The sequence below is a fragment of the Sylvia atricapilla genome, chromosome 3, assembly GCF_009819655.1.
Source record: "Sylvia atricapilla isolate bSylAtr1 chromosome 3, bSylAtr1.pri, whole genome shotgun sequence".
Classification (NCBI taxonomy): domain Eukaryota; kingdom Metazoa; phylum Chordata; class Aves; order Passeriformes; family Sylviidae; genus Sylvia; species Sylvia atricapilla.
The window spans coordinates 71,216,794-71,240,044 of record NC_089142.1 but is presented as its reverse complement, the minus strand read 5'-3'; the positions used below and the strand labels follow the sequence as shown (position 1 = coordinate 71,240,044).

At 39.7% G+C, this 23,251-nt stretch overlaps 1 protein-coding gene across 1 annotated transcript in view; it reads left to right on the top strand.

The window, feature by feature from the left end:
• Window positions 1-23,251, top strand: part of DISC1 (DISC1 scaffold protein) — a 182,388-nt gene that overhangs the window by 16,857 nt on the left and 142,280 nt on the right. Inside the window, 1 exon segment of the mRNA XM_066315725.1 lies at window positions 1,083-1,152. Within this exon segment, the coding sequence (XP_066171822.1) occupies window positions 1,083-1,152 (70 nt within the window).

The following is a 23,251-nucleotide window of genomic DNA, read 5'->3' as shown; positions in this document are numbered from 1 at the left end:
TATGAAGATTGAATATGAAAGAGCTTCAGGGAGAAATTTTTTTTATTGCAGGATGTCTGAAGTGTGGATTTTTGTGCTCTCCTAAGCACTTCCAGGCTTTGGACTTGGAGAATATGCCCTGCTGCTTTCTCCAGGCTCACCTTTTCTAGAGCTGATAGTGACTTGTTTGGTACAGGTCATGCATAAATTTAATAAGCAACACATCCCAGTCTTGTACCTGCAGCTGTGTTAGGCTGTGGCTGTCATGGCAATGAGGAGAGAACTCAACCTGCCTTCTAACCATTTTCTTTTAACAGCAAAAAACTTGTAAAGGCCTTACAAATTTTTAGTGAATTTAGAACTTTGGCCCAGACTCCTGATGTTAACAAAGAGAAGCATTAACTTTTGAAATAAAACTTTATGATAAGTTTCTCTTGGAATGTGAGAGAGTATTCTGTATGTGGTTTGGGTGTTCTTGGTGTTCTGTGTTTTTTCCTCATCTAGGATTTGCATTGCTAAAATGCAAATATCAACATTATGTAGATGAACCTAAATTGTGCGTCAATGAAACTTTTTTGGCTGCATGCAAATGCTCTTTTTTGACCGATATTATGAGTATACCTGTTCCAAAATATTCATACTGCATTTCTATTTACAGAATAAAATGTGGTTTGCATATGGAAATTTTGTATTTGTTCTCTGCAAAACTCAGGTAAAGAATTGTGTGAATGGGCTTGGGAACACACTGTTGAGTACAATGTGATCAGAAGTAGGTGTCATGCTGACAGAATCCTCTAATAATCTCATTTTCATTTATTCAAAGGGTGGAAAATATCCTACGATCGCATGATCTCCTTTGCTTTTCAAGAAATGTCATTGTTATTCTCTGTGTGTGTTTGGACTAAAGCCATGCTTGGCTCAAGTAGCTGCAGTTCAGCTGACTTCCAAATAGGTCTGTCTACTTAACAAATACTGGGCTTAACTATCAAAATTTGGCCATTGTAGTGATGTAGTAATCCATTAAATTTATGTTGCATAGAAGTTAATAGTCTGTATATTTTTAAATGCACCTGCTTCATAACTAACTTTTTTTCTTTGCATAGTTAAAGTCCTTGATCTTGCGGCTTCAGAGGCTTCAGGAAAAAGCAATAGAGGAAGATGACTATGATAGAGGTGAGAATTACTTCTTCCTACTCCCCACTGTATCATGCTGGTTTTTTTTTCTCTTTCCTTCTTTGTCTATTAGTTTTATTTTATATTTCCTACATAGCAGTGAGTAGGTGTGGAAAACTGGCTCAATGAACTGTATTGTTTATTCTGTCATATGGCAGGAAACAAATTAAAGTAGGTCAGCAGCAGGTAGCAACAGTTTTTATTTTCTTGAGCCACATCACCATGTGGGAAGGTTGAAATCCAAATACCCACCATCTGGATCAGCTGTTTTGAAGCAGCAGGACTGAAAAAAAAAATGCAGAAATGAGTGGAAGCTTCAAAAGGAGAAAGGACAGGCACTGGCTGCTGACAGAGTGAGATTTGCTGCTTGCCACATTTAGTCATGACACTACAACAGAGCTCATAGAAATAAGGTCAGTAGCTATTACAGAAGTGAATGATACTGTCCTGTGGGATTAAATTGATGTCCACTGAGTTCAGTCAAAATCAGCTAGAGAACATGGTGGTGATACAGCTGCTGGCAAATATCTATCCTTGAATAATGCTTTTTCTCTCAAATGCCTTGGCACTTCTGATAAACTTTGTATGTGTGCACAATAATAATTAGAGCATCTACTAACACATGTTGGGTTTCTTATTGTCCTTATTGTCCTGTTGTGGTAATCTGCGTTCAGTTACTCATATTTTGACAATCTTGAGGTTCTAAGGTAAATTCTTCCTGCTAGATCTGTCTTCAATTGGAAGAGTCTGCAAACATTTCACTGAAATCTGCATGGTTACTTCACAGAATAAGTGACAGCTCCTTTCCTCCCACTTTTATACTCTCGGCTTTTTGGAGCTGGGCAGTGGTGAGACTTGTGGTTTGCCTCTCCAAATTAATGTGTGATGCTTTGCAGTTGTACCACGACTCTGTTTTCCTGCCCCCAAAGATGTCCCCAAGGTGAAGATACGGTGTCTAGGGGGTAGGTGTGTAGCACTTCTGCAGGAGTGGTTTGTTGGCCTCTTAAAGGCCTGCCTGTGTATAGGAGAAGAGTCTGCTGCTGTCAGAAGCCATTCTTTTAGTGTGGCATCTCCTAACAGGGAAAACCTTTAGGTGTGTTAAAATTTGAGGATGTGGTAGATATTTATGGGTTTAATCTCTGTCAAATAGACATTATTAATGTGTGTGCTTTACATGTGTAACACTCATAACTCTTCTTTTTTAAGTGCCTGTGGGTTGAGCTCACAGTTGGAGACTTCCCAACAGCTGTGTACTCGGTGTGCATGGTTACCACAGATTCCAGCTGGGATTCTCTAGGCAGCCAGCCAGTCTGACAGCAGTAATTTCAGTGTATCAGGTGTGACATCTTGTGATGCCATATAGTCGTTGACCACAGGGAAAAATGATGACTTGAGCTGAATCTTGTACAGAAAGTTCTTGTGTAGTTTTCCTGGGCACTGGTTTTGGATCCTTAAAACAGGACCACTTGTCTGTTGACTATCACTTCCCCTTTTTACCCTTTTCAGTTTCACCCTAGTTGTCAAGCAGGGTTAGCACACCTGGTTAGCACATACCTGGTTTGCAGAATCTTGCATTAATTCCCCTCAGATATGTGGTCTGGCTGAAATGTTATTTCACCAGGTGTTGTGAGCACAGAGACAAAAAGTGATAAGGAGAATCTACGGGTAAGATTGCTGTTTTCTGTGCTAATTCTGACATACACAGACAGAAAACATTTTTCCTGGTATGGGACTGGATGCTGAGGTGCTTGAGCAATTTGGACTTAAGTTCTTCCATCCCTCTCAAAACTTTAAGTCAACCTTGACACTGTTGTTTTCAGAAAATGACATGCTTCATGCATGCAACCAGGTATCCTGGATTTTATCAATTCCCAGCTTTTGAGTCCTTGACCTGTTTTCTGTCATACTGGTCATTGTTCTTCTTCTGATACAACTATTAACTGGGGTGGGGAGGTTTGTGATTCCTTTTCATTATTTTCATGGCAGCTGAACTGGCTCCCTTAGTTTTCCTTTTGTGAAACACAGGCAGTATATCTCCAAGATAAGACTTGCATGGCAAAGGTGCAGTGCTGCAAGGGGAATCAGAGCTGTGACCTTCCTTTCTCATCTTGTTGTAGAAAACCTTTCCACCTATGGAAAGAGCTGTGTCACTGCTCCTGGTGGAGAACGAAGTCTTCCCTGGCGTGAAGTTTGAGAGCTTGTTAAAGAGCTTACAGATCTGCCCAGTACCAATTTCTGTTCAAGTGAAATCTGTAATTAGCCTTCTTTAAAGGGATCTTATTGCCAAATGTTGCTAGCAGGGAATGGAATTTCTAATTGTGCAGAGCTGTGCTGTGCGGCATAAAAGGGGGTGTATTATCACAGAGTGTGAGAAATGAACGTGGTGTGTGGGGAAGGCTGTGGACATTTTAACTGTAATGCTTGAAAGAAAATTCCTGATCCTGTAATTTGAGGAATGACTTTGGGTCTAGATTCAGTCCTCTTAAGAGCAGAACTGTTTTGAATCAGAGATGATGGTAGTGCTGTGTGTGGTGACAACACAGGTCTTGCCCATTTGGAAGCACTGCAGGGAAGGATAGACCTAGTGGGATCAGAATAGCTGTGAAATGCCCTGGACATGGAAGAGGTGAATAGAGGGGAACAGAGCAGGTGGAGGAGGGATATGTGTGGCTAGACTCCCAAGGGGAAAACTGAATTGCCAAAAAATACATTGTCATGTGTAACTACTGCTTTGGTGCTAGTCTTCTCTCCAGCTTCAGCCATAGTCAAGAAATTCAAGAGATTTTCTGACTCCAGCTCTTTAAGAGTCATCTAGTCTTGAGGAAAGGCTTCTTGGTGGGAGGGAGATGTGTTAGCACTTGAAACTCCTCTAAGTGCTCAGATCTGTTTTCTGCTGTCTGACACTGTAAACTTCACACCTAAAGGAAAGACAAGCATCACTGGTTTGACATTGTTGCTTTCCTGCTCTACAGAGATTTTTGAAAGCTCCTGTAGTTTAAGGTAATCACTGAAACTGAATTAGAAGTAGTGCCCTTACAGGGAGGGAAAAAGGATGGACCATGTTTTCAGTTATAGCAACAAGACTAGGAAATGACACAGAAATAAAAGCAAGCTTGACCCCCTACAAAGCCATGGACAAATACCTTGTTTCAAACAGCTCTGGAATAAGGACATATTTGCTTTCCCACTTTGCAGAAACACAGGACAAATGCATGCTGCTTGAGCTGTTGGGGAACATGGTGTCTTCCAGGTTAATGTTAATGAATTTGCATTTATTTTCCTGAACGAGGCAAGATTTTTGTAAGGGCAAACACAACCCTCCATTGTTGTTTAAGAGACAAGGGAATGCCTGTTCAAGTCTTCAGCTTGTATCTTCCTAGTTTTTCCTTTCTTTAGGTGAATCTATTTGCTTTGTCTTCCTCCTCCCCTTGAGCTTGAGAGGTGTAGGGCAGAAATAACTCTTGCTATTGCTTGGTCACCTTGCTGTGCCTTCTGAAAGGCCTGCCTTGGCATGGTTAGGGTGTTGGTGTAGAGGAAGGAGCTCCAATCAGGCATTCAGATAACTGTATATTTTCCTACATTTTCTGGCAGTGCTCTGTGTGTGGAGTGGAGGCTCTGTTTGTTCTGAGAGCATTGGGGGCTGCCCAGACTGGAGGCTGTGCCCGTGTCCCTCACTGGTGCTCATATTTTAGAGGTCACAGTGCTGTGAAACCTGCAGGGTGTTCTGTCTTCATGCTGTAGCTGTCATGGGTTGTTTCAAATGCAGATGTTCCTCAGCTGTGAAATGGTTGTGTGGAATGCATCCTCAGTGAGACAAATATCCTCAGTCCCAGTATAATTTTAAAGAGGAGCTCTTGGGATGTTATGTGTTTTATTGCTTTTGCTGTTTTTAGGTGGTGAAATATTGGGAAATAAATTATTTTTTTCCCTGTATTTACTTGTGGTCTCCTCTTGATGGCCACATTACTGTATATTTTCAAAGCAGGTACTGTGCCATGGGAATATAAGCATTTTGCCTTGCATAGCATATAGGAAAAATTGGTCTGTTCTCCAAGGATCACTTGGAGTGTTGTCATGGCTCATTATTCATGATGGAGCTTGACAGCTCCAAGGTTAAACACACTGCTGAATACAGGAGGAAAAAAAAAGATTGTGTATTTCGTGTCTATGAGAGTTTTGCTTGCAGTGGGAGCAAGTGCATTTTGCACAGTACAAATCTATTGCCCAAACATTTGAAAAACTTTTTCCTGTTCTTTGCTGCTTGAGCTCCTCAACCTATTGCTAACTGTCAGGACCAAGTCTTGCTGCTGAACTCCACTGCTGGCTCACATGCCATCTTGTTACTGAGCAAAATGTTTCTGCAAAACTACTGATTCTTTTAAATTATGATAATTGTTTTTTAAAGAAAATTTTTCCTTTGCAGATGTACTGTTTGCAGCTGGTAGGGAATGCTCATTCCCCTATGCAATTCAGAGTTAGGGTTTTTCAGTGAAGGTCGTTGAGCAGATCAGAGCAGCTCCTCATCAGCCCAACATGACAGAAAGAACACAGAAACATTTATTCCTGTGGTGGCAAAATCTATCCTACCTCAGCAATAAGGATTCATGCTGTAAATACATTTAATGTCTTGTAAGCCTTCAGTTACTGTAGGTGAGCTCTCAAAGGATGAGCTATGTGAATTGGTGAACTGCCATGGACTTGTGCACCGTGTGCTCTGCAGAACAATAGTATTTGCATGTTTCTTCATTATTTTTTGCTCTTTGCATGTGTTCTTTAAGACCTCCTGATACCAATTGTCTTTTCCATATCTCAGGATCTGCAGGGCATCAAGGACAGAGCCCTGTGGTGTGTGTAGGAGTTTGAGTCTCATTTTCACATTTTCCCTTAATCACAAGAATAGGAAGGGAAAGAAAGACTTTGTAGCTGTTAGTCTCCTGTAGGTTTACACTATAAGAGGTGCTGTTGCTCACTTGAACCAGCTATTTGTTTTGAGGCAACTGCAGAGAGGGTAAATGAGGGAGAATCATGTTCAGTAATGCTTGGGTTGAAAATGTTAAGTGGCACTCCAAGGACGACCTTTGCCACTTCTTACAGTGGTACTTGCAAATACTGAATTTTGCAAAAGCTCTGAACACCTGGCCAGATGTGTAACTGTTCGGTCTTTACAAGTTTATTTTTGCAGTTTAAACTGGAGCAGTATTTTTCCCAATTTGAAGTACTATTTCTAGTTGTAACTCATAAACATTTGAACTAATTTGATAGTCAAGCAGGTGGGTGGTGTGTTGTTCTTTTTGTTGTCTTTTTTGTTTGTTTGTTTTTTAATATCTTTTTTTTCTTGGAAGAGCTGTTTGTAGATGAGGGTTGGATAGAATCCCTGCTTTACTGTGCTTCTATTATTCTGAACTGAACTGCTTGCTTGACAGATGGCTGCTATAACAGGACACAGAAACGAAGGCAACTTGGCTTCTTTCTGAGGAAGGACAGGGAATTTGAGAGAAGCTGTATCTGGAAATAACTCTCGAAGAACACGTTACTTTGGATTGGACTTGTTTCAGTGTGGCATGTACCTTTGGAAGTTGAGTCTTCAAACCCAGCTGTATATTTAGTGAAGCTCTCTAGCTGAGGCTGCTGACTAAATAAAAAGTGGTGAATGCTGGAGGAGCAGAGCTGCTGTGACATAGGAGACTTACTGCAACCTTGTGACTTGCAGTTGCAGGCCACTGACTTGTCAATGGGTTTAGGGTGGATGAAACAAATAGGCCTTTCTGTTGTGTCAGAGCCCTATTTCATCACAAGCTTGTAGAAGCTTCCTGAAATCTGTGGGTAAGTCTTCTAGGTTTCATTTTCCATTTTTATAATTTTCCTGTAAAGCTATTAAGAGGATGAGGGGAAAAAGAGCTTGTATAAATTCTCAAACCCATATCTTTGTTGCATGGATCTTGTTTATCTTGTCTTTCTTTGATAAATTTGAGTAACCTCCCTAGAAGAGTTTGGAAGGTTAAGGATAGTAAATTCTTATGTGAAATATACATTAGACTTAATTTATCTTGCAACAAAACAGAGGCAGCACAAGCGTTGCACCATCTTGCTCGTGTTCCTCTAAAGGTAGCGGATTGAAATGAAAAATAGAAGTCTTCTTGCACATATCCATTTTTTGTTTGGTGCTAGTTGAAACTGTGGACTGAAATGCTGTTGTTCAGATGCTTCATCTTGACTTCTGTCCACAAGCAGCAGTAACATTGCCGTTTATTTTTGTCCAATCTGTGTTAGGCCTATCCAGTTGCTATTGTGTTTAGTTTGGTTTTATTTAATTGTGAAATTGAGTTGGAGTCACAATTTAAAGATACGAATGTCCTTATCTCGCTGCCACACAAGTGGGAAAGCTTGTATTAATACTAAAATACTAGTGACCAATGTGTATGAGAGAGAGTCTGGTATGCATCTCTGGGTACTTTGACTTCTTGTTTTTAGTCATTACATGAGAAACACATGTATCTTCAGCAGGTTTTCTTGAAATGCTTTTGATGTGAATCCTCATTTTAGATCAGTTGTTCTGTTTCACATCAATGGGTGTCTTTGAGGTACAACCAGATCTTGCTGTTGGTCTAGTTATGCTCCACATTGAAAATGCAGTTGTGTTTTCTCTACCTCTAATTCCTTAGCCAATATTTTAGCTGTAGTTATGCAGTGTCTTGCTTAAACCTTGCAGCCTAAATATTTTTAGGAAGCGGTAGTGTTTTATGGGATTCTGCTATGCTCTTGTATTTTAGTCTTGGCCAGAGTGAAGAGGTTCAGCTACGTCTTGTGTCTCTGGAAGCTGCTTGACAAGAGGGGAATTGCTGAAGTTTTGGCATACAGAGCGCTTGGAAGCTTTCTCTGCTCCTGGCCATCTGCTGTCTAAAGCTGACACTGCCGGCCACCCTCCCAGGGTAGTTGGGCTCTGCTTCTCAGTCCATGATGCAGCCAAGCTGTTCCCAGACAGCCTGGCTGGTCTTTTACAAACAAACAAGCAATGACAAAAATACGAACAAAACAAGCAATTATGGGTAATTTAAGATCTTACTTGGTGAATTGCTGTTTGAAGCATCGGGTTCTGATGGGTGTAACTTGGGAGAAGTGTTGATGTGCTATCTGGACAGTACCCACTGAGTGAATGACATGGCTCTCCTGATACCCAGCCAGCCCATCTGCTTACTTTGCACTTGAAAACAAATTTTATATTCAGGACAGACTTATCTTTCCCTAGCTCTTTAGAAATATTAGCTCCAGATAAGAAAACTGTGTTCCATTTTCAATACGACCACTGAAGACAGCATGGCTATTAATTCAACCAACAACTAGATATTGATTTTTCTGCCCTTGTCTTATACTTAGGATATAAAAATTCTAAGGGAAGGGGGACACCTGCTCTTGTCAATTATTATCTGCTTGACAAATGACTGGACATGGGCAGAAACTTCTAGACACCATGATAATGCAATTTCTGTGTGAATTTGGATTAAAAAGATGCTGAATTTACATGAAATTACATGAATTTACACATGAAAGCAAACATGAAAATCTTTGTGTGAGTCTTCTGTGGGGAAATGATAATGCTCTTTGCTGATTCTTGAATGGTGTCTGGTCAAATTCCTTAACAGGATGTTTTTCTTGGAGATCTCTGTAGCCCTTCCGTGTCTTTCCAAACTGTCTTGAACTGTCTTTGCCTCACAAAATAGTAGACTCCATGCTTGCCTTTGAAACTTCACAGTGAAATATGATATTTGCTTCTCTAAAACCATCAGTTTGGTATTTTCTGGTAGCTGGTTATTGATAATGTCAAGCACGTTACTAGTTTTACCTGCTTCATTAAATCTGAATACCCGACAGAATATATAGATAACTAAAATCACTATCTAGGAAGGATTTCTTTTTATTAGAAAGAAATACTGATCACTTGTTAGAAAATTGGAAATTCAAAAGCAAGTAGTTTGGAATTTCCCATTGTGCACACCAATAGCAGTAAAACAAATGTTGCTGGAACAGAAAGTATTTTTAGAGACTTCTGAAGGAACTTTGCTAATAAAAAGTCTTCTGAAAGCACAGGTAGAAAAGCTGGTGTCACTAAATGGTATGGATTTTTTTTTTCCGTCTTTAGTTTTCATTATAGATGTGAAGATCAGCCATGCAGTCACACCAGTGGTCTGTTGCTTCTAGAGTTGCACATGATTTGAAATTAATAATGGCATTAAAAAAGGGCATATGAATAGGGTTGTGAATATCAGCCCAATTCTGGAACTTAATTCTACTTTATCTGTTTTTGAAGCAAATTATTTTTAGTCCAAAGAGTTTTATAGTTTTAAAGTAAAATTTAAAATTTAAAAATTTAAAATTTAATTCCAGAAGTACAACCTGTAAATGAATTATTCTTATGTTATCAAATGACTGTGAAATGCCCTCATGTGTTTTTAATTTTTTGTGAATAAAGAATATGATGTAATGGCGTAGCTTTTGGCTGCACCTCTAAGCTGGGCTGAAGCTGGGCTCTTTTCACACTGAATCCTGAGTGACAGGAAGAACTTTATCAATGGGAGTCATTTGAAATTAAATGGCTGTCTTAATTATGAGCATGTAGGAATGCAGAGAGAAAAGGCAACTGCTGTACCCTGTAACACAGTGCAAAGCCTACTACTAGGGTTACTGCTGAGAAGTCCTCATCTATCAAATACCACTCAAGGGGAACTGATTTCTTAACCCTTAATCTGAGCAAGAGTCAAACTGGTGAACTGGAAGCAGAAAGCTCAATAGCCCATTAGTAGTTCTGCTGAGCTCTTGTGTTTACAGGTTTGAGAAAGGAGCCTGGTGACTTGGGGAAGCCACACTGACTCTGACCCCCTTCAAATGTGTACAAGCAGTATCTGCTGCTCTGTATTCACAGGCCAGATGCCATGCTTTGTTGCCCATGTTATTAGAGAATCTGCTGTCCTGGCCTTTCTAAGAACAAACAAAAGGAATAAAACAAAAAGCTCAGCTCTTAAGTGCACGGCTGTAATTAAAATCAAGCTCAGATTCTTATTGAAGTGCAGGGGTGTTGGTTTGAAATATTTTAATTACTACCTTTATGTGGTGGAGAAAACACTTGTGAGCAAGAGCTGAAATAGCCCCATTCACACGTCGGCTTTAACAGCTGGTTATTCTGGTGCTGTCTAATAATAATGAAAATAGTGAGAGTTGTGAAAAAAGAGGTTCTGGTCAAGCTTTGTCACTTGCCTTGGAGAACCTAAGGTAAGAAGATTCAACATGTATGTGTAAAAAACCCATAAACAATTCATAATGTTGTGTAAAATGACAAGATCTTCCCGGGAAAGAAATGCTGAAGATACCGAGGAGGTTAAAAACAAGAATTATTTTGGGGAAAAAATCCAAAGTGGAGTTTCAGAATTAAAATTTAATTCTGTTTCAGAGCAATGTGCTTGCAGAAGCACTGCTACTAGAGTGGTTTTCTGATATGATTATTCTGGCATCGTGAATCTGTTAATGTCTGTGTGTAGAGAAGTCTGAGTTTTGTGCAGTTTTGTATTTCCTGTCTCAGGTGCTTAGTTTTCCACCTGTAACTTCCAGTACTTATAATAAGGAATATATAGGATGCTGTTATTTCATTTAAATGGCTCTTATTATTTTTTTAAACATTTTTGAAAATAATCATGACGTTCCAAGAAAGGAGGAGAGAAAAATCTGGCAGAGAAACAAGTAATCTTTACTCCCCCTGTCATGAACTGTTGCCACTTTGCTTGTTGAGTGAACTTTCCCTTTACTTTATATAAGAGGAGTTTCTCTCTGCCCTGCTCCTGCTTTCAAAATATTTAGGCTCTTCCTACCTGCAGGTGTTGTACTGACTGATCCACTCTGGCTGAATACACAGGGGCAACCTTAAATGCTGAAGTTATTTCATTACTATTGCTTCTCCCAGAGGGAAAAAATAGATGGGAAGTCCTTTCCTTTTTGATCAAGAAAGGAGAAGGCAAGGCTGCCTGTGTGTGAATGGCTAATGCCTCACCAGTGCAAACAGATGGGAGTTACTTGGGAACAGCGTGGGCAGCAAAGCAGCTGAGCTGTATTTGACTTACTTTCTTTTCTTGTGACACACTTGTTTGTTGAATGTATGAAAAAAAAAATCATTATGTCAAAAAAAAGTGAAACGTTGGCTGGTTAAATTGTTCTGAAAAGTGCTGCATTTGCTCAGATGAGGGATAAACAATGAATTCAGTTCCTGTTCAAGCCAGTGCTCAGTTCTGTGCTGACTGCGAGAGGTGTAGGTGATCTAAGGGCTGGAATCCTTCAGGGGGATAATGTAGCTGGTTCTCCTGGACAAGCATCTTCTGGTCTGCAGCTTGAAGGAACCAAACTTAAAGTTTGACTTTAAGAGGCCTGTCCTGAGAGGTTTCTTGTACCTCCATGTATGCTTTTGTAGGGACTGTGCTGTTAGTGATGTTTGCCACATCTCCTGGCCTCCCTTGGGTGCAAGCAAAGAGCATCGTTTCTCCTCTCTCTGAGGTCAAGGGCCAAGTTTGCCTTGCATGCTGTGCCTGCTTTTAATTTGTCTAGAAGCCCTTTTCCCCCTGCTTTTATATTATAATGTACAATTCCTTAATAGAAACCTCCTTGCCAATGCCTCTAATTGTTCAGAGTGAATGCTGATAAGAGCGCCTAATAGCGAACTGAATGTTTGGTTGCAAAATCAGCTCTGATTTCTGAAGTTAGAAGGCCTGGAAAATGAGTTCTTCAGGGAAGTGCACCCTTCTTGATTCTAAACATTCCTGGCTCTCCCATTCCTAAGGGGCAACATTTCCTCTATTTCCATTGGAAAAGTGAACTTCTGTGCTCCCACTTGCCTGCTCTGGAATCCAGTGTGCTGCCTGGCCTTCTCTGCACTTCCCCAAATATGTTCTTTCTGTAACAAAATGGACAGGTCAGTGGCTCATGTGCCTTCCCCACTGCTGGAGCAGAATCCTAGAAGCTACTGTGCTCTTAGTCAAGAGCAATGAGGGGTTTTTGAGTTTCTTTCATGTAAGGCAGGTGCCTTTAGGGTTCACATTTCTTTGTCTGTAGGAAGATCTAAAGAGTTCTTTGGATGGTTAGTTGTTCAGGTATGTATAGCTGATGCCTATTAGACCTAAGGAGTGTCTTCTTTCTCATGCTTTTTTTCGCAATCCTAATTTCTTTTCCCCTATCCATTACAGAATTATACTTCATATCTGCCCAGAATTACTGAAGTCCATTTTTAATATCCAAGATTTATCTGTCTTGCAAAAGCACACAGTGTTCCTAATATCTCCAATGCCTACCTAAAAGAAATATTGCTGAATGTTACCTGGGGTGCAGAACTTTTTAAGCACCCTTGGAAAAGCAAAGAAAGCATTTTTACAACTTTGTTAGGTGACCAGAAAGGTTCCCTTTGCAAAAGTAGACTGGATAACCTTTGGAAAAATCAAGAAAAAAGTGTGAAATATTAGATTGTTTTTTCTCAGTTCTCATTTGCAGGCCAATTGACTCTTGACAGTTGGAGGTCTTTTTTGAAGAGATGTATAGCATGCAAACCTATCAACTTGGCTTCCAAGCAAGTAGACAAATGATACTGGGGTCAGTTAAAAGTCACGAAAAATACCAGTCATCTCTTCTATGCAAAAGGGTTTAAAGTAGCAACCCAAACCAACTTGCAATAGAGAGATAGAGAGAACCTCCTTGATGTTAATATTCTGCTCAGCCAAGATTAACTAACTGCTGCAGACTTCTTTTGAAGGTTAGGATGAAGCCGGTGCTATGCTTATTTCCAATCAAAGAATGTTCTTGGGAGCTCGGGTAAGGTCAAAAAGTTGAATGAATATTTCATCACTGCCAGCTCTCATGAAGTTCATGACTGTCCTGCTTTACAACTTTTTCCCACTTTACTCAGGACTTGTCAGGCCACACCTAGAATACTGAGTTCAGTTTTTGTCCCTGCTACACAAAAAAAGATGTGGACAGGATGGAGAGGGTCTAGAGAAGGACTGTAAAGATCAGAAGACTGGGAGCCTTCAATGTGAGGAAAGGCTGAGAGAACTGTATGTGTTCAGCCTTTAGAAAAAAAGGCTTAGGGGGAGACCTTTTCACCATGTTCCCATATTTAAAAGGTAGCTACAAAGAAGAGACAAAGTCACATGAAAAGACAAGGAGTAAAGGGCACTAATTACTCCTAGAGAAATACCAGTTGGACACAAGGAAAATTTTGCACAATGAGACCAATCAGTCAGTGGAATAATCTCCTTAGGGAAGTGGTGCATTTCCCAATGTTGGATACCTTTAAGGTTCAGCTGGGCAGGGTCCTGGGCTGTCTTGTCTAGACTGTGCATCTCTAAGAGAGGTTGGATCAGGTATTCCCTGAGGTACCTTCCAACCTGGTATTCTGTCATTGATTCTGCTACCCTCTATTGGTGAGGAGCCTAATTTGGCCTCAAATACCTGTGAGAAACGTCCTGTAGTTTTGGGGTATGTTTAGCAGCGTTGTGATGTGTTCAGTGCTGAACTGCCTGTGCACAGTCTTTGTGCAGGTGGTGCTCTCACCGTGCTTGGTTTTTGATGGGTATTTAAATGGCCTCTTCCTTTATTGCTCAGCTGCTTCCACACATAAGCAGCTGCTTGTTCTTGAAATCTGTGGGGATGACCACAGTGGACAAGGAAGTGCTAATTACCAGGGTGACACCAGTGGGAAATACAGATCTGTCAAAACTGCTGTCTCTGGGTGGGTTTTGTCCTCTGGTGTTTTGTACTTGTTCATTCAGAAATGCTCTGCTTGGGGTCCCTACTTGGCAAAAGGGCTGTCCAACAGCTATTTGCTTACTGCCTTAACCTTGGTTGTGAGGAGTTGCCAGGGCTCCTACTGTGCACATTCAGCCCCAGCAGATGCTGTTTTAGAAATAAAGCCAAACTAGGAAAGGAGAAGAAGCTGCAGTTCTAGAGGATACCTTAATATCTGAGTATCTTAATCCTTTGTTAATAGATTTGTTAATAAACAAATTAAAGAGTCATGTAAAGTACAAGAATAAATAATGGTTTTGTTTAGCTTCCAAAGGAAAAGGAAAATTTGTGAGACTGGATGTAGTGACCAGGAATGCCTAAACTGAACAAGAGGTATTTTTGCTGCTTATATTGGAATTTATTTATCTTTTTACTTTAATGCTTATTATCTTGTTCAATAACAGTGGAGGAAGAAGGTAAATGTGATGACAGTGCAAGTGATGTGGCATCAAGGAGAACTGTAGAATTTTTTTTTTTTAGAAACAAAGGCTTTTGATCATTGGAGAAGCACAGTAACTGGGATTTAATGTAGGAGATAAGGCAGTTGTGCAGAGGGAAGTATTCAATAGGAGGGGTTTTTTTAAAGAATAATGTTAGAATTTTGCTTTCTTTGAAACTTTATGCAAATACTTTGTTGCATTTCTTATTATACTCTTTCATGTATTTGACACATTCCCTATTGAACCTGATTTTATCTTCTGCCTAAATGTGTTTAAAAAAATTATTTCTGGGAAGTTTTTTCTGAAAGTTGACATAAAGGGATTTTGTCTGAGTTTTTATTTCTGAATATTCATCATAGCATAATTGCACTAAATATAAGATATAGCAGCCTGGAAATTCCTGGAGCTTTCTCAAAGAGGTCTGCAGGATTTCCCAGCACCAGAGGTGGGTGCAATATTGCAGAGGCTGGCAGGCTGTGCTGAAGGCTTTTCTCTCCATCCCTTGAAGTTTTGAAACATCCACTTGTTCTTGAAATCTGTGGGTGAGTTTTGTCACTTGTCACAGCTGCAGGCAGGATCCTGTGCAGGATGGACCCTGGTCTGATCTTGTCTGGCAGTTCATGTCACTTCAAGACTCTTTTGGTTTCTTCTGCTGCTGTAATGTGCCCATATTTTCTTGTATGTACTTGTTTTGCTGGCAGTAAAGGTGTAAGGTGGCATCTGTAAACTTTTCTTTTTAGCCCTTTATAAAGCAAAATAATTTTCCCCCCCTGCATCTTAGGCTCATGTAACCACTCCTGCCTGTGCATCTGAGAATCCCACTGGCTTCAGTGGATATCAGATTCTTTGTATTTAGGTTCTGGATCCATAAGCTTTCACCTCTTCAGACAGGAGACAGCAGGCCAATGGCAAATTTTATTTACACAGTATGCATCTATTTGATGAAGCATCCAAGTAAACAAGTAACTTCTTCCAGAATGGGGTGGTGGGTGGTATTCTTCAGAATATTGTTTTGTGTCAATTGAGGGACACATTGAAGGACATTCATCAAACAGTGCTTCATTAACCTAAAAAACTTTAAAACTATACTTTCTCTCTTACTGAGAAGCTGTTTTCTTTTGGGTTTTCTTTACCGCAGCTGCTTGCAGCCTAACATTCTGATGCTGCCATCATTCATTGTGCTTGTCACTGAAGAAACCATTGTGGCTTTCTAAGGTCTTGATAGTGTTGTTATTGAATATATTTGAATAACTACTTGAATTTGACACAGTTAGGAAACCTGCCAGAGGGTGAAACAAACATCGCTCCCATTCTTGCATGTGGCAGCTGAAGTGACAGTGAAGAGGTCTGAAGATTGCCACGCTGTCCCTTTGCCAGCTTCCAGCCTTCTCTTCCCTGTGGAAGTGAAAAATCTATGAAAGGAGATACATGTTATTGTGCCATACTGAGGTTTTTCTTTTTAATGGAGAGATATGCTTTGAACAAGGGCTATGTGGCTTCAGATAGTTGTTACTGTGTCCCTTAGAGTATTTACTGACACGATGGCCTGATTCTGTTCTTACTGGTGATTTAATGTCCTTTAGTCTCATTCTGGAAATATTCAGGTAGTTAATGTTTATTCTGTATCTTAGGGACAGAGTTGCAGCTGTCTCTAGTTAACTTTGTTTCTTTAACAGAATGTTGCTTCTTTTTGTTTTAATCCAAAGTTTGCTTAGGATGCAGGCAATTTTTACTTCTACTCAACTGGTATCTGGAAAGTCTAATAAGACCTGACCTGCTTTGCAGTAAATTGGGAAACCCAGTACTTACAATCAGGGCATTGAATGCATGATTATTTTATTTGTGCTTGTTTTAGAGTTGACTCTAAAATATTTCTACCACTCTTCCCAGAAACTGCCAAATTTCTTCCAAACATGTCTTGATGATACAGGAGCTGAATCTTAAGCAATAGTATTGAATTTTTAATCTTTTGTTAGTAATGGAAGATGAGAATAAACCGAGTTGTGTATTAATTGAGTGGTGGAGGGATGTAGTGACGTGAGGAGAGCCTGGACATCTTCCTTCCCTTCTTTTCCATCATTGCACAATACAGCTCCAGGCCTCCCTGGGTGACAAGGGTCACATGTAGGTTGGGTTTTTGATGACTTAGCCTTAGGATTTCAGCTGCAACATTAAAGTGGCTTGATGATAATTTCTGTATTTGTATATGTTAATTTTGTGTTTTTCAACACACTGTGATGTTACAAACGGTTGAGTGCTACTTTTTAAAGAAGAAAAATGTTTTGAAGAGACAGGAGTAGGGAGCTCAAAGAGAGAAAAAACCCAAACCCACAAAAGATTTCCTTTTCTGTTTTGTTGCAGTCTACATACTCATATTTGCTTTTTGCTATTTTAATTTTAGTCAAGCTATTTCAGTCTGCTTCAGGTGAGCTGTCCCTGAAGTGGGTGTATCATCACTTGCTATGCTACAGTCCTTTGAGTTTTAATTAAATACTCTAGAACTCCAGTCATGAAAAACTAGCAGTGTTAGTTTGTCATGTCTTGGGAAAAAATGAAGGACTTGAACTACTTTTTTTTTTTTTTTTTTTTTTTTTTTTTTTTTTTTTTTTTTTTTTTTTCCCTCTATGATGTAGATTACAACAAAGTTCTTTTCTGTAGTGGCAATTATTGGATGGAGTGACCTTTACGAATCTAGACACTGATGTAGTGGAAGGGACATTTTTCCACTTGACCTTTATGCAATGTGTCGACTTGTCCTGTGGTGCTAAATGAGTTGCAATTGACAGATTTGATGGAACACTAACTTGACGGGAGCTTATTGTTTGGAAGCAGTTATGTGTGGAAATGTGGAGCCTCTAGTAAATAACGTGGTAAAAGTTATTTGCGTGTCTTTCATCACTGAGGAACAACTTGCTTAGAAATGACCACTGCCTAAATTGTAATTTGAATGGTTAACTTATGATAACTGGTTAACTAGCAATGCTAGTAAACCTTATTAACAGTGGTATTTCAGATTAAAATCTATTGGCTTATCTTTTTTATTTCTGCATTGCTCTGTAACCAAATAACAATGATTTTCTGTATTTTAATCTTGCTACCGTTTTATAAAAAGAAAAGAGAAATTAAAGATAAACAGTTTTCAGTGTATGACAAGGAAGCCATGTCTTTCAAGAGGATGGCCACATGTGTGTGTGTATATGTGTATAATAGCTTTCTTGGTTATTTATTAATATATTAGAGAAATAATGGCCAGATACAATTTGGGAAGAGAGAAGTTCTCGTTGTGGGGAGCTATAAGCACACTGTAGAGTGAGGGATAGCATTAAGAGAAGCACAAAAGGAGAACCAAACCATCCTGCCCCACTGCTCCAGCTAGGAAGTGCACATGTCAACTGTTCTTCACATCTGTTAAAATTAAGTAGAGAGAGGATTGTTCTTGTTGAGGAGAAACTTAAAAGCAAAAACTGAAAGTCAGTTATTTCAGATCTCTTGTTCTAATCCAGTATCTCTTTCTGCTTTGGTAGAAGGCTCTGATACTTCCCATAAATAAAATTATTTCACCTCCAAAATGGATAAGAAAAAGCTGTAATGGGGCTCAGGATTTACCTGAGACTACCTAAGTGATGAATTATTCTGGCTTTTTAAAGCCATTGAGCAGCAGGACTGAGAAAAGAGCAGCAAATGCCATCTGTCTGATCTACATATTTTACCACAGTTCTTCTTAAGCTGTCCGTTGAGGTAAAGTAAAAAGGAGCTGAATGGATGTGGGAGAGGAAAGCTCTCTTCTGTTGCATTTGCAGGAGATTTTTGGAAGGGGAAAAAAATTAGATGTTTATAGAGGTTGCTGTTAACAACAGACACATTAACATATTGTTACTTCAAAGACAAATCTGTTCAAACAATTTCAATGGGAGAGGATGTTCCTGGACAGAGTCAAAGTGGAAGGCTGGATAGAAATGTTTATTTTGCTGTGGTAAAACTGGTTGTGTGGGTATACTGGCATAGAGTGAAGCAAGAGTGAATCTTCATAGCTAAATTCACTAGTCTAGCAATGCTATTTGATTGTATCTCATGAGGAAAGTAGAGATTAGTTAATGTGAAGCTGTATGATAATAAAAACTATTTTCTTGCAAAGTTGTCATTTGTAGCTAATGCGTGCCACAAAAGATAGCAGGCTTTTAATGCATTAACTATACGTGCTGAAGGGTCTGGAAGCAAAACCTGCATCTGGTGAGCTGAAATCCTGGGGTCTACAACAAGATCACACTTGAAAGATGTTCTGTCTTTTGTTTGTGGGTTCCTATAAAAATGACAGATCTCCCATCCTTTCTGGAGCACCTGCTTTCTGCTTTTCTGAACCCTGTCTGGAGGGCATGGCAATAGCCAAATCCCTCTCCCCAAGCTCCATTTCTAGCTGTGCATCCATCAGAGTCCGACTTTGCTCCTCCTTTCCCTTCCCACTTGGCTCTGTCAACACAGACACTGGTCTGGCAGCTTTCATCTCCAGCCTCTGGAGGCTCTGCAGAACAGGAGGAGATGCTGCTGGAGGCAGTGACACTGAACGGGCTCAGGCTCTGTAAGGCACTGAGCCTGGATGTAAAATTTTCAAGTCTTGTAGCTTTAACTGTGAGGACCAGTGAAGGTGCCTTGGCACTGCTGCATTCCACTCAGCTTGGGCGTTTGAGAGGCTCTTCTGTGGATCTGCATGCTGGAGGAGGTTGGACTTCTTTCAGTGGCTGTCATTGGGTGGTTGCTGTTGTTCCTCTGGGAACACAATCCAGCCAGGCCTCTGATTGCATTTTGTGATTGATGGGGTGTTGTCTTATTCATGACTGCTTTGCTGAAGGGCACCAAAGTAGAGTTGAAGAGCTCTGGAACTTCATTAGGGAGCCTTTGTTCTTTTTCCTACTGACCTCTGCTGACCTCCTGCAGCTCTACCTGCTGTCTAGCGTGCTTGAGGAGTTGTTCTTACACCTGAAACACTTCCAGGAGCTCAGAGCCAGAGTGAAAGGAGTATTGGAAATGTAAAAAGTTAAAGTGCATGTGAGAAAGGAAGGTGGAGAATAATTGTGAAAAATGAGATTCACTTTTTATGTAGATTTTAAGAAACAGGTTTAATAACAGATAAGACAATTAGGAGATAAGGAAAAAAAGCAAAGTACTGCTCGCCAGGTGACTTGGCATTTAGCCAAGTCCACACCCTGCTATTTCACAGGCTTTCTTTCAATACCCTTTCTATTGAATCAATCTGTTGAATATCCATATTTTTCCATAAACTAGTTTCCATATTCCAGGGCCTGTTTTGCATGCCCCATCCTTGGATCTGCCTTTTTAGAGCATGCGTGTTTTTTGGCTGTGTCTTCACTATCACCTCCAGCTTGGGCCTTGGTCCGTGCTTTCTTCAGATGGGAGATGCTGATAGCTGGTGTATCAATGGCAGGGTCTTCTTTACACGTTCACTGGATGTTATCCCGGCCAAACAGACAGTTTAAGTATACTATATCAATCCTACCACTATGCCTAATTTTCTTTACTAACAGCAGAAATAAGAACTTATATCCTTACCAGAAATTTATTAGTCATATAGCACACATCTTGTGAAAAGCCAACTTAATAATAGGCATTTATAACAATAATGATTAGGAAAAAGAAAAAAAGAAAGAAGGCTCTAGGATCCCATTTGTTAAAACAGGAAAGATGATGGGTTTCATCTGCTTTTGAAATGAGAAGACTGAGGTGACTTCAGTGGGTGAGAGAGAGGCTTTTATATGGAGCAGTCGGCAAAGCTCAAATTATGAAAGGTGTCTTATGCAAGGAGCAGTTCAGACTGGGTAATTGCACCTATCCTTTTATCTGAAGATCTCACACAGGTGTTGATTAAGCCTAATGAGGCCCCTATGGAGCAATTGTTGCTATCTGTGTTTTTACACACAGAGGACCTAGAAGCTGAAAGAAATAAGATTATTGGTAATGCAGCACTGTGGAATTGGTGTTCATGGGAGAATGCCCAGTGTGACTTGAAGCTACCTGGCACAGGCATGGCAGAACCAACCCATTCCATGAAACCATGCTAATCCTAAATGTTTTCGCTTTGCCTTAAAATATAGGCATATGTAGATGCATAGAAATAAACTGTGGACTAAGAAAAAATTACTATTTCTAGATGTCCTATCTTCATTATGCCTTCAACTACTCATGAATTTTCCTTTTCTTTTTGGTATGCTACGCTTGTGGTTTGCAGACTCCTGTGATATTTTGGTTAGCATCCAGTGTTTTGTGAGGCTTATGGGAACTGGCAGTAAGGAAAATATACCTATGTTGCTGAGGTTTTGTATGCTAATTCCTTTCATTTGTTCATGTAAATCTTTTCAGTGCAGAGCAGACACATTGTTTTGTCAGCTTCCCATAGGGAAATCAAACAGCTCTTTAATTGTTGTTTTGTTTCCTGTAATACTTCTGAGCTGTTGATAATTCCTCAAAAGAATTCTGAAAAAAGTACTGCTGAGGATGGGGATGGGTCAACAGAGAATTTTGAGATATTCTTACAGTGCTTTGTTTGTAGAATGTTGGATTTCTTAAGCAAATCATCTAACCCTTTCATCATCTTCTGACCCTAACCTCACATAGTGTAGGGTGGTTGCCTGCCTTGTATTTTGTTCTGTTCTTTTTCCCTGGTGGTGGGATTTGGGCAGCTCCAAGACTAAGCTTGACAAAATTGCTACCTTGGTTTTTTCTGGAAGCCTCCGTGGACAGGTTGGTGTCTGGCACTGACTGTCCCAAAGCCATGATGTGTTGGTAGAGATCTGTTTCAGGAGGGTCATGTCTCTGAGTCATCAGCTCAACAAAACACAAGTAATTCTTACCATAAGAACCTACTAAAGCTAATAGGAGGCTGCCTACAAGAAGTATGACTTGATAGCAGAGGAAATGCCTCCTCTGAGGTTATTGCAGTCACATGTGGCTTTGATCCAGTTCAGCCTGAGACTCTTTCTTCAGAGAAGTTCACTTCGTGCAGTGCTCTGAGCCCCACAGACTTTCTGGTGTTTTTACAGATTTTGGTGATGTTTTGGGAATCTCAGGAATGCAGGATGTTTTGAAATTCAGGATCAATAGGACAAAGTGTGCTTGAAATTAATTTCCAGAGGGGAAAAATTTGAAAAGGGTGTGCAACTTTTGCATTTGATTTTTTTTTTTTTTTTTTTTTTTTTTTTTTTTTTTTTTTTTTTTTTTTTTTTTTGCCTTCCAAAGGAAGTTGCAGGATCCAACTGAACTTCTACTGCCCATTTTTTTAAAATTCTGGCATCCAGGTACTAATCCATAATAAATGAATATACTGTTTTCAGCTCTGTAACCACAAAGACTTACTTTATCTTCTCTCTCCTCTTTTGTTTCTAGAAGCTTCAAGTTTCCCTGAAGAGCTCCCCACTGCAGTTTTCAGAGCAAATGCTTTGGGGCTGCATGTGCTCATTTATATTCTCTTTATAGTTCTCTGTGTGTGATACTCAATCAATAAGAAATAGTATTTTAAACCTTTTCATCAGTGTGCCTCGCCACAGAAGGGAGATAATGTTGCCTAATTGCATTTTGTTTGGATGGTGTTGATTTAGCTGGTGGCTTAAGCAGAGCTGCAAGCCGATTTCTTCCCCTTTTTGTAGTCCTTGGGAAACATAGCACAATTTAATATGCACCACACTTAAAATCTGTGCTGTTTTCTTTCAAACTTCAACTTAAAGCAACTCTACATCTACTCATTGGTGTTCCTCAGCCTAGACTTTGTGCTGCTTTGTTCTGCGTTTTTGCAACATGGCTTTTAAAAGTATGAAGATAAACCTTTGTGGAACACTGCTTGTATTATCTATACTACTTTGTGGTTTCTCTCACAAAAAAAAAAGAGAAATCTCTCAGTGTGCTTTAGGATGGTATTCTCAATATATTCAGGTTAGGCAATAATAAAGGATCCTTTTCTTTGTTTGACAGCTGGAACAAAGCACTTTAGATTCACAATATGTGCTTAAATAGAGCCTGGTACAAAAAACTCCCAACATAATCTGACTGTCTATAATTACAAAATCCTTGATAGAAAAGCCTGGATGTAGACCATCCAATTTTAAAATTTCTTTCTTGAGTATTTAGAACTTTATAGAAGTGACAGGTATCTCACAATATAATGCAATTAGTTGTAGAGCACTACATGGTTTACTGTTAATTGACTCACCTGTTTTCTAATCAATCCATGACATTTATTCAGAGGCCGTGAAGATGGATGTTGGGTCAGAGATTCTTGGAGCAAGGAAAGGGACATGGTGAACTGGGATTGAGTTGCCTGCAGTTGACTTTACAAGAACTGTCAGCTGTATATTATAGGACTGACCTGACTGGAGACATCCACCAGACCTTTTCTTCTACCATCTCAAATAAAAGAAGGAGCTGTATTGCAGGCCAAGGAGCTTTGCATTGATTGCTGTGAACTTCCTTGTCTTGTGCGATCTCTTTCAAAGTAGAGTTCTATTCACAATTGTCTGTTTGGTTGTCCTGCATATCCTGACATTTTTAAAGATACAGGTTTGACCTGGAGTCAGCAGTACGTGTTTTTCTTAATTTCTCCGAAATCTCATATGTAGTGACAGTACTGTCAGCACTGCTTGCAGAGTGATGTTGCTATCAAATTAAGTGCACAAGCAATCAGCTTTTTTTTTTTTTCCCTTTTAACATATCTTTTGATGTTACTGTAAATTATTTTTATTGTAAAGTCGTGTTGGAAATGTAAAGATCTTGGTGGTTTCATTGGAAACTTTGTGAAAGACTGTGAGAAGCAAAACAGTCAGTGGGGTACTGTTTAATTTGTA